The sequence below is a fragment of the Alosa pseudoharengus genome, unplaced genomic scaffold, assembly GCF_046254945.1.
Source record: "Alosa pseudoharengus isolate Yale_2024_CS ecotype anadromous, Long Island Sound unplaced genomic scaffold, YU_APseudo_1.1 YU_APseudo_1.1_scf_21, whole genome shotgun sequence".
Classification (NCBI taxonomy): Eukaryota; Metazoa; Chordata; class Actinopteri; order Clupeiformes; family Clupeidae; genus Alosa; species Alosa pseudoharengus.
Window position 1 is genome coordinate 2,163,675 of NW_027468674.1, and position 12,500 is coordinate 2,176,174.

A 12,500-nucleotide genomic window follows, 5' to 3' on the forward strand; every position below is an offset into this window, starting at 1 on the left:
CTAATGGAGTTATTTTACACACACACACACACACACAGACATAGATTTCTGTCGAATAAAATATATCAATCTCTTTCAATCTGCTACACAAAACACAAATACTCTCTCTCTCTCTCTCACACACACACACGGCCACACACGCACACGGCCACACACACACAGCCAATGCACACATATGTGCTCTGGTCGGCACAGAGGCAGCCACACCACAGTTGCATCTCAACAAATCAGAATACACACACAGACAGACACACACACACAAACACACAGACAGACAGACACACACACACACACACACACAGACAGACACACACACACACACACACACATTATTATTATTATTATTATTATTATTATTATTATTATTATTATTATTATTATTATTATTATTATTATATTAACATGTCTGGGCCCAGACAGAGAGACTAAAAACTCAGGAAACCTTTGCCAGTGTTGACTTAATTAGCTGATTAGAGCTCATCTCAGGTCGACAGTTCTAATAATAATAATAATAATAATGTGTGTGTGTGTGTGTGTGTGTGTGTCTGACTGTCTGTGTGTGTGTGTGTGTGTGTGTGTGTGTGTGTGTGTCTTACCTCTGGCCAGTAGAATGACTGCTGTAAGGACTCTGATAGCTCCTCGTGTTGATGCCATGGTGCGTGTGCTACAGAGCTGCTGCTCCAGCATTTTTAAAAACCTGTGCTGACACGCCCACTTCACCTGTACCTGAGCACACAACACAACATACATGCACGCACACACCTCACCATCCGTGGAGGCTGTCCTTTCCATTGTTTGTGTAGCTGTAAGGCAGAGAGTAAGTACAATGTATAACATGTACACACACTCACACACAACACACAACACACACACACACACACACATACACACCACACACACACACACACACACACAAACACACACTCACACACACACACACTACAGGAACACGTATTTCCTTTGAATACCAACGCTAAAACTGACAAGAAAGGGTGTGTTTAATGCTTATGCTTAATTATGTAATACATATTTAATAAGTGTAATGCTTATGCTTAATTATTTAATAAATATTTAATAAGTTTAATGCTTATGCTTAATTATTTAATAATAATTAATAAGTTTAATGCTTAAGCTTAATTATTTAATAATAACTAAGATAACAACAACAACAATAACAAATACATCTGCAAGCAGCACAAACATGGTCCAAGCAGCACAAACATGGTCCAAGCAGCACAAACATGGTCCAAGCAATTACAGTCCATCCATAGATTTGTCAGTCTTAAGCTTAAATGAGTGGACACCTCATTGGCTCAGCCAAGACTTAAAGTACAAATTATGGGATGTCTCTGTCTGTCATAATAAAAGTACAAATAATGGGATGTCTTTGTCTGTTTTATATAGCACACTGGTTGCTTAGTAACGGCTACGCTGGTGTCTCCGTCTGGCACAACCCCCCCTCCCCACACACACACACACACAAACCCACACTGACACTCACACACAGACACAACCCCCCCCACACACACGGACACAAACATACAAAATCCCACACACACAAACGGTGTATGTGTACGCTGGTGTCTTTGGCCACGGCGTCTGGCACGATGTGTGTGTGTGTGTGTGTGTGTGTGGGTTTGTGTGTGTGTGTGTTTGTGTGTGTGGGTTTGTGTGTGTGTGTGTGTGGGTTTGTGCTGCACTCTATAGAAATATACTTTCTTACTATTAGATCCTTTGATGGACTGATGCTACAATACTCACACACAGAAACACACACACACACACACACACACACACACACACACACACATTAGATCAGTGTTTCTCAAACTTTTTCAGACCAAGGACCACTTAACCAATTTAAAAAAACTCACGGACCACCTAACTAAAAAAAAAAAAAAGTAGACCTACTTCAACTGTATATTACACAATAGGCCTACTGACTGAACCACCTTGCTAATTGTCACTGCACCTTTCCTCAGAGGATTCATATGATTTCAACCGGAGTAGCTTACATTAGTTCAAGTTGGTTCAATATTGCAAACAACTCATCTATATTATATTTTACCACGTCTGCTCACGGACCACTTGGGATAGCTTGCGGACCACCAGTGGCCCCCGGACCACACCTTGAGAAACACAGCAATAGAGCCACTGATGGACTGAAGCTTTTTGGGCTTTCTGACAATGATAAGTTGATGTGACAACAGACATGTTGGGTGAGTTTTCTGTCTTTGTCTTTTAGACGGTTATATAAGGAGCTGTCAGTACAACAACATGATGCACATAAGACAATACACACACACACCCACACACACTTGTACGTGTCTTATGTTTAAGAGTCATTAACTTTGACATTTGTGTGTTCCTCTCTCCCCCTCTCAGGTAGCCCAGGATTATGGGGTAAAAGTAACGTGCATCATTGCTCATTGGGTCACACGGGTCAGGTCAAAGGTCATCATTGCTCATTGCCAGAGTGTCTCGCAGAGACAATTCCATTGTGTTCTCGCGAGAACTCTGGATCATGTGACGGCCAGGGAAAGGCAAGTCAATGGTCAAGACCAGAATGGTGATTAGTCTCAATTAAGGGACAACACACGGGTCAGGTCAAAGGTCAGCAGAAGGCTAGAAGTGCAGACTCGTCACGCTGATTAAAAATGGTCAGGGAAAGCCAGGAGCTATAGTGAAGGCAGGTTGCTCCGTTAACAAGGCCAGGCAAAGGCCGGCTCAGTGGTGAACATCGGGCTTGTTAAAACTGGTCTGAGGGAGGTAGGCTCAGTGGTGTGTTTACATGGACAGTTTTTTTTTTTTGGTTGTTATTCCCATTAAACTATTCTGAATGAAAATGTTTACAAAAATGTCCTCTGTTTACATGAGGTACATTTTCTTTCGATCAGGTGTTTACAAGCGCTCTAGAACGTTTGATAGGAATAGCCGTTGCTGCTTTGCTTTTGCTTGAGAAGATACAGCGGGCCACCTGTTTGGCCGTATACATGGCTGTTCAATCTGATTGGCCATATGTTTGATCGGAATAAAAATGGAATACTCCACCTCTTTCATTACGATTGGTATAGCTTAGAGTAGTTTAGTTTAGCTTGGTTGGTATAGTTTAGCTTAGTGTAGTTTAGCTAGGTTGGTATAGCTTAGCTTAGTGTAGTGTAGTTTAGCTAGGTTGGTATAGCTTAGTGTAGTGTAGTTTAGCTAGGTTGGTATATCTTAGCTCAGAGTAGTTTAGTTTAGCTAGGTTGGTATCAGAGCTAGTGAGCGGAGCTGAGCGGTGCGAATATCCCGCTACTAGCTCAGGTGGCTGTTCACTCGGCCGCTCCTCGCTCAGGTGGCTGTCCACTCGGCCGCTCCTCGCTCAGGTGGCTGTTCACTCGGCCGCTCCTCCGCTCAAATTCACGTCAGGCCGCTCCGCTCAATCTCGCTCCCCGATCCACTTCAAAATCCTCCCGCTCCAGTGAAATGGCTCCAGGCTCGCTCCAATTTAAAGGAGGGAGAAATAATCTACAAGCCGAATTGTCACCTTAAAAAGGTGACTGAAAACTTAAATCCCAAAGAACTAAGAGCAACGGCAATGTCACTCATAGAACATGTATTGTAAAAGATAGTCTAATGCAACACCGACAGTGCAGCAACGAACAAGCTTGCCAACGTCAATAAGCCTAAAACTAAAGGGATACATGGGATTAATTGCCTAAATAATACAGGTTTAGCATCAGAGTTTACTTCAGCCTTACTTAAAGCATAGGCTATTCAAATTGCTCACGCTTTTCTTTGCTCTCCTAGCACACTCATGTTTCCGCGAAATGTGTCTTCTTAAATTCCAAAATAAATCTCACTGGAACAGTGTCACCACATAGTTGTTCTTGCTCTACATTGTTAGTGTCTAGTTGTTTGTAGGAATAGTAGCCTACGCTTGTAAGCCCTATGACTTTCAGTTTCCTTTCTAAAATATTTAGCGACTTCATCCCCAACAAGCTTACTGTAACGTCGGCACACTGGACTAGTCCTATGTGCTACGGACTCTGGGACAATGCATTCTGGGATACGGGGGAGAACTCTGGGACAATGCATTCTGGGATACGGGGGAGAACTCTGGGACAATGCATTCTGGGATACGGGGGAGAACTCTGGGGGTTGTTTGTGTGTGTTAATGTCCGTGTTTTAGTGTAGCGTGTTCCCCTTTTAGGTCTTCCTCGTATGTGATCCTTTTTGTGTGGGGGCCTGCGTCCACCCCTGTATGTGTAGTGTGTGTATGTGTTTGACATGCCTAGTGGGCGCTATTTTTGTGATCTGTAGGCTATTCTCTCCCCTGATTCTGAATGCTAGCCTTTAAAGCTTATCTTGAGCAAGGCTCTGGCTATGCCTAAACTGTTACAATTATGGTCAATATGTTTGTTTTGAATTGTAGCGGTTATGGTTACACTACGAAGACGTGAGTTCAGGGTGGATTTGGGCGTGCCTCACTCTCGTGGTGTGAGCGGTATCGGAGTGAAATTGGAGCGGGACAGAGCGGCCACTCCGGACGCTGAATAAAAAAGCGCTCCGCGCTCCAGCTAAATTCCATCTGCTCCGCTCCTCGCTCGCTCACGCTCCGCTCACTAGCTCTGGTTGGTATAGCTTAGGGACCGTTCGTTATTTATGGAAAGGACCACCGAAGGAAAATAGGGGAGGGTCATGTCTTTTTATTCTTTGTTGAGGGGAGGGTCACCCAACTTTTTTTTAGTCTAGGAGGGAGGGTCACCCAACTTTTGTATTCGTGGAAACAGCAACATTTGGGCCGTCGCCCAGGGCCTCGCGTCTGATGGGCCTTGCATCTGGCCAAAGATGACATTAAGCATTTATTCTTCATTAACGCCAATTGCAGCCTAAGCAAAAAGCTTAACGTGGCTTAATGTCCTAAAACAACGATCAGTGATCACCAAATGTCTCTCATATTGTTCCTCATAATCACTAAGAACCTTCAAAAAATGTAGCATGAAGTCATATTAGGCCTATGAATGGTTAACCTGACGTGACAGCATGTTTTTCTTCAGTCTCCTTCACTGACGCCTATGGAAAAACGTCCCAAAACAACGATCAATGATCATCAAATGTCTCTCTCATATTGCTCCTCATAATTATCTATACAAATCTAGCCCAAAGTTTTTTTTTTTCTTTTTGAGCACGTCCAAATCCCAGGACAATAGGCTGGGCCTTATAATAGGCTCGAGATATAATTCCAAAGGGGGCAGATACTGCACTTAAAACTTAAAAAGATTAAGCTTCCCGAAATGTAAAATTGCGATCAGTGACTGGCATCGGGTGAACGAAGCTTTTCGAAGTTGAACAGGCTATTAAAAACCATTTGCGCACCTCCATGTCACAGGAGAGACTAGTGGGCTCGCCCTTCTATGAATTCAAAAAGACGTTAGGCTAGCTTGCAGGTATAGTCTATGATTTCATTACTGAGTTTGCGGCAAAGTAAGCAAGATTTTTTTTTTCTGAGTCAGCATATGGCGAGTCAATGTTATTTATTTGTCCAATGTTAGCCTACAGACCAGTTTCCATAGTGCACATTTTATCAATAGTTTGAATGTCGTGTGTGTTTCTCATTGACAAATAGCGTTCAGCACAATGATTCATGCCCAATTAATTTCCCTGTTAAAGTGTTTGCCTTTGTTACACTAGTTTGATTTCGTGATGTAGCCTAATGATAAACACCATATGGCCAAATATGTGACTCAGCTAAAGTTATAGGCTATACAATTTCCCCTCTTAAAGACAAGCTGGTGTAGCTTATTAGACTACTATTAAAATGCACCGACGGTAGGCACCAGGCTATCGCATGATTTCATGCACGTAAGTGAAAAGGGCCTGGCATCTGGCAAGTTCGCACAGGGCCTCGCACCCCCTTGTGACGGCCCTGCAGCTCCTCCTAAGAAAGCGAGGAAAAAGTTAAAATACGCGATAAACCCGGGAAAAGGTTTGTTTCGGTCCTGGTGATTATTTGTGAAATTGTGCAACGACAGCCTTTCCAAGGCCAGACATCCCAAGTCTCCCGGAAGTTCCGGGAGTCTCCCGTATATTGATAGCGGCTCCCTGACGCCCGCAAATTAGATAAAATCTCCCGGAATCTAGAGTGAGCGATCAAGAGCGAGCATTCGAGACCGCGTGTGCATCTGAGTGTAGCGCGCACACGACGGGAGAGAGAGAGAGGGGTGGTGCGTGTGTGCCTGAGCGCATCCAAGAGAGAGAGAGCATCCTGATTGGCCTGTTTCGCTAAAAATCAACCAATCAGTTTTCAGTGTAGGCGGGCTTTAATTGATCTCTTTTCTCCCAAACTTAATTAATCAGTTCAGTGTATGAATAAGAGCGTCATAGCAGAGTCAGTGCCTCAAAAAAAAAACGAAAATGTAGGCTACCCTTGTCTTATAAGAGTAAAAAATAATGATGGGCCTAGTCTTGCACGCTGCCCTGTTTGTAACAGTGACTTTAGCATTGCCCAAGCCAGGTGAAATGATTGCAAAAGACATGTTGAGGTGAGTTTAAGTGCCAATTAATGTGCATATTATTCAGGCCTATAGCCTAGATGGCTAGTTGCCAAGGCTACATGAAAACACCAAACTACCAAAATCTAAATATTTTATATCTATAGGCCTTCCTTATTTGGTGTAGGCCGACTGACTAGGCTAAAGTTTTTTTGTTTTGTTTTGTTTGGGGGGGGGGGGGGTGGTGGTCGTGATACCTCCCTGAAATGACTTTTTGCAGGTTGGGATGTCTGCAAGGCATTTCAAGGAAGAAGTTGTAGCATGCAAGCTCCCAAATTGACAGTAGGCTACAGATGGCATCAATAAATTGTTGGGACTGGGGAGGGTCATGCGTTTTTTCTCAATCACTTTGGAGGGTCATAGAATAATTTCTTGCTGGCGAGGGAGGGTCACGTCTTTTTTGACCAACGCTCCCAAAACTCCTCCGGTAGCCCCTTAAATAAATAACGAACAGTCCCTTAGTGTAGTGTAGTTTAGATAGGTTGGTATAGCTTAGTGTAGTGTAGTTTAGCTAGGTTGGTATAGCTTAGCTCAGAGTAGTTTAGTTTAGCTAGGTTGGTATAGCTTAGCTTAGTGTAGTTTAGCTAGGTTGGTATAGTTTACCTTAGTGTAGTTTAGCTAGGTTGGTATAGCTTAGCTTAGTGTAGTTTAGCTAGGTTGGTATAGCTTAGCTCAGAGTAGTTTAGTTTAGCTAGGTTGGTATAGCTTAGCTCAGAGTAGTTTAGTTTAGCTAGGTTGGTATAGCTTAGCTTAGTGTAGTTTAGCTAGGTTGGTATAGTTTACCTTAGTGTAGTTTAGCTAGGTTGGTATAGCTTAGCTTAGTGTAGTTTAGCTAGGTTGGTATAGCTTAGCTCAGAGTAGTTTAGTTTAGCTAGGTTGGTATAGCTTAGCTCAGAGTAGTTTAGTTTAGCTAGGTTGGTATAGCTTAGTGTAGTTTAGTTATGAAGGTATATTGGGTGCAAAAGTGGCGAGCACATTTAACTGCAGATTTTGCATGTGCACACTAAAGTCATAAATGTGTAACAGTAAAGTTGAAGTTGTACATATTTTTTTATATCTTGTTAACACAAAATAGGGGCTACGGGTTCACAAATCCTTTTTACAGGTACACAAATCCTATCCTGTGAGTTACAACTTTCAAGAGTCACGCACTCGACACTTTTGCTCCAATCGTTGCAGCGCAGTTGGTGCGAAACACATTTGCACATCCGTGTTTCATAATCTGAGAACATGCACAACATTCGTGCAATTTCTCATTAATAAAATTCTACAGATCGCTTTGATTTTCTTGCACGACTACAAGTCAATTGATACAAGTGCTCGAATCTGCTAGAACAATATACCCTCAGTAGGTTAAAAGTAGCCTCTATGGAACACTGGAAACACTCCTACGTGTTCTGGACCGTTTTGCTACAGTAGCGATATGTACAATATCAGTTATTGCAAAATGCTGTCCTGAAAGTTTACATTAAGATTTGGACAACATGGACAAACTCACACACCAGCTAAACAGCTAAACAAATGGATTCATAAACAGACAAATTATGTATGTGTGTGTGTGTGTGTGTGTGTATGTGTGTGTGTGTGTGTGTGCGTGCGTGCGTCTGTGTGTGTCATACTAGGTAGCAAAAAGTGACACACCTCACGTAAGGGGAAAAGTTCACATACTCATTGAGGCCTGGAAATATGGTGACGTGTGTGTGAAAGTCTGAGCGGAGCCTAGCCCCCACCCCCATCCCCAACACACACACAAAAAACACACACACTTACATCATCACTGTCATCACCTCACATACATACAGCACACTGCTTGCTACAGTAAGCCTCCTCTACATACTTGCTGCACACTGCCCCCCCTCCCTACATACACAGCACATTAGTTCATCAGGATCTTCTCCAACACACATCCTCTACATACTTACAGCACACTGACCCCACCTACCCACACACACACTACACACACACACAGTCACTGCTCCACTCCCCTCCCGCCCACACACACATCTGCACTGTCATCACTCAGCTGACATACATCATACATACAGTACTCTGCTTGCAATAGTAAGTCCCTTCACCATACTTGCAGTACACTGCCCCCCCCCTCCCCTACATACACAGCACATTATTTCATCAGGAAGCTTCTCCAACACACATCCCCAACATACTCATACTTACAGCACACTGCCCCCCCCCCCCCCCCCCATACACAGCACATTGTCTCATGAGGAAGCTTCTCCAACACACATATTGCACACTGCCCTCTCCCCACATACACAGCACACTATCCCATCTCCCTTATCATCCCCCCAACACACACACCAAGACCCCTGGCAGTTGGGTTAGCCCCTTGAGCCGTGGATCTGCCCATGAGGCAGAGGAGCCGTGATGTCATGAGGAGCCGTGATGGTCTGGCTTGCCGCATGCCTGAGCCTGCTTTTCATCAGCTATAAACATCCTTCCTCTCTGCTAAACATGATGATCACAATCCCTCCTCTCTTCTGAACATGATGATCACAGATCTCTCTAATACACTGGCGTACGAGCCAAACACACACATGTGGACACACACACTCCATTGTGACTCTGTAAATGCCAAAGTGTTGAGCTAATGGTTCGGAACATGGTATGTGTCGGCCAGAGCCAGTTTCCAAATGTCATAATCGTTGCATCTTAGACAAAGAATGTCAACACTATGAAAATGTGACAATGCGTGGAAATAATCCATACTGAAAAAGAAAGGTGTGTAGTTCTTGTCCTTTTAACGAGACAAAGAGGCGTTTAGCATACGCACACACACTGCCGTGACTGCACACACACACACACACACACACACTGCCGTGAATGCACACACACACACACACACACACACACTGCCGTGACTGCACACACACACACACACACTCACTGCCATGACTGCACACACACACACACACACACACACACACACACACTGCCGTGACTGCACACACACACACACACACACACACACTGTCGTGACTGCACACACACACACACACACACACGCACACACACTGCCGTGAATGCACACACACACACACACACACACACACACACACACTGCCGTGACTGCACACACACACACTGCCGTGACTGCACACACACACACACACGCACACACACTGCCGTGACTGCACACACACACACACACACACACACACACATGCACACACACACACACACACACACACATGCACACACACACACACACACTGCCGTGACTGCACACACACACACACACACACACACACACACACACACTGCCATGACTGTACACACACACACACACACACACACTGCCGTGACTGCACACACACACACACACACACACACACACACACTGCCATGACTGTACACACACACACACACTGCCATGACTGTACACACACACACACACACACACACACACTGCCGTGACTGCACTGCAGAGCTATTGAGCGGAGCGGAGCGAGAGGAGCAGATGGAATGTTGTTGGAGCGCTTTTTAATTAATTATTAATTAAGAGGTCGGAGCAACCGCTCTGTTCTGCTCCAATTTCGCTCCGATAACGCTCACACCATGAGTCTGAGGCATGCCCAAGTCCACCCAGAGTTCATGTCTTCATAATGAAACCAAGACCGTTACATTTCAAAAATATTGGGCGCTGTGTCGCAGCAGGCTACGGTGTCCGTACCATACGGGTCCGAGTGCCCAAGGGGACCCAGGTACAAATCCGACCTGCGGTCATTTCCCGATCCCTCCCCATCTCTCTCTCCTGCGGTCCTTTCCCGATCCCACCCCGTCTCTCCCCCTGCGGTCATTTCCCGATCCCACCCCGTCTCTCCCCCTGCGGTCATTTCCCGATCCCACCCCGTCTCTCCCCCTGCGGTCATTTCCCGATCCCACCCCGTCTCTCTCTCCTGCGGTCCTTTCCCGATCCCACCCCGTCTCTCCCCCTGCGGTCATTTCCCGATCCCACCCCGTCTCTCCCCCTGCGGTCATTTCCCGATCCCACCCCGTCTCTCCCCCTGCGGTCATTTCCCGATCCCACCCCGTCTCTCCCCCTGCGGTCATTTCCCGATCCCACCCCGTCTCTCCCCCTGCGGTCATTTCCCGATCCCACCCCGTCTCTCCCCCTGCGGTCATTTCCCGATCCCACCCCGTCTCTCTCTCCTGCGGTCCTTTCCCGATCCCACCCCGTCTCTCCCCCTGCGGTCATTTCCCGATCCCACCCCGTCTCTCTCTCCTGCGGTCCTTTCCCGATCCCACCCCGTCTCTCCCCCTGCGGTCATTTCCCGATCCCACCCCGTCTCTCTCTCCTGCGGTCATTTCCCGATCCCACCCCGTCTCTCCCCCTGCGGTCATTTCCCGATCCCACCCCGTCTCTCTCTCCTGCGGTCATTTCCCGATCCCACCCCGTCTCTCCCCCTGCGGTCATTTCCCGATCCCTCCCCGTCTCTCCCCCTGCGGTCATTTCCCGATCCCACCCCGTCTCTCCCCCTGCGGTCATTTCCCGATCCCACCCCGTCTCTCCCCCTGCGGTCATTTCCGGATCCCACCCCGTCTCTCCCCCTGCGGTCATTTCCCGATCCCACCCCGTCTCTCTCTCCTGCGGTCATTTCCCGATCCCACCCCGTCTCTCCCCCTGCGGTCATTTCCCGATCCCTCCCCGTCTCTCCCCCTGCGGTCATTTCCCGATCCCACCCCGTCTCTCCCCCTGCGGTCATTTCCCGATCCCACCCCGTCTCTCCCCCTGCGGTCATTTCCGGATCCCACCCCGTCTCTCTCTCCCACTTCCTTCCTGTCACTCTCCACTGTCCAAATAAAGGCAAAAAAGCCCAAAAAATACACTTAAAAAAGAAATAAATAACTATCGGCCATAATAAGTTCGTTGGGGATGAAATCGCTAAATATTTTAGAAAGGAAACTGAAAGTCATAGGGCCTACAAGCGTACTATTCCTACAAAACAACTAGATACTAACAATGTAGGGCAAGAACAACTATGTGGTGACACAGTTTCAGTGAGTAAAGATTCATTTTGGAATTTAAGAAGACGCATTTCGAAACATGAGTGTGCTACGGAGGGCAAAGAAAAACGTGAGCAATTTGAATATGCTTCATATCGAGTAAAAGGCTGAAGTATAACTTGGATGCTCAGCCTGTATTATTTAGGCAATTAATCCCACTGATCCCTTTAGTTTTAGGTTTATGTGTATTGACGTTGCCAAGCGTGTTTGTTGTTGTACTATCGGTGTTGCATTATCTTTTACAATAAATGTTCTATGAGTGACATTGCTGTTGCTCTTAGATCTTTGGGAAGTTTTCTAAGGTGACAATTCGGCTTGTAGATTATTTCTCCCTCTTTTAAATTGGAGTGAGCGTGGAGCCATTTCACTGGAGCGGGAGGATTTTGAAGTGGAGCGGAGAGCGAGATTGAGCGGAGCGGCCTGACGTGAATTTGAGCGGAGGAGCGGCCGAGTGAACAGCCACCTGAGCGAGGAGCGGGATACTCACACCGCTCAGCTCCGCTCACTAGCTCTGATTCACTGTGTGTGTGTGTGTGTGTGTGTGTGTGTGTGTTTATGTTTATTAGTTTATTTGTCAGGGAGCATGCACAGTTGGAGCCCTGTACCAGAGTTCGCTATACAGCTCATTTACATCTGTGGTCCCTGGGCAAGGAGGGTAGAAGGACTATATAGACAATACAAACAATACTAGAAACGTAACAACACACAACATATAACAAGCATTACATAAACCAGTATACAAAAACATATAGGTTCCATGTTATACAAAGATCACATATTTGTGAGTTCTTGAATTTCCCCTTGAGGATCAATAAAGTATCTATCTATCTATCTATCTATCTAATTTCGCCTTCAGCCAAGTCTTTAAGGACATTTTAAAACTGCTGAGACTTGCACATCTCGGTAACTAGACAGAGGGTCACCAATTACAGGACAGCATCC

The 12,500-nt window shown here is 45.8% G+C and overlaps 1 protein-coding gene across 1 annotated transcript in view; it reads right to left on the bottom strand.

Moving 5' to 3' along the window:
* LOC143137448 (transmembrane protease serine 9-like) overlaps positions 1–702 on the bottom strand; it is a 16,027-nt gene extending 15,325 nt beyond the window's left edge. The window contains exon 1 of the mRNA XM_076297643.1: positions 597–702. Within this exon, the coding sequence (XP_076153758.1) occupies positions 597–687 (91 nt within the window). The 5' untranslated portion in view covers positions 688–702. The remainder of the gene's footprint in view (positions 1–596) is intronic.
* Between the last annotated feature and the right edge of the window lie 11,798 nt (positions 703–12,500).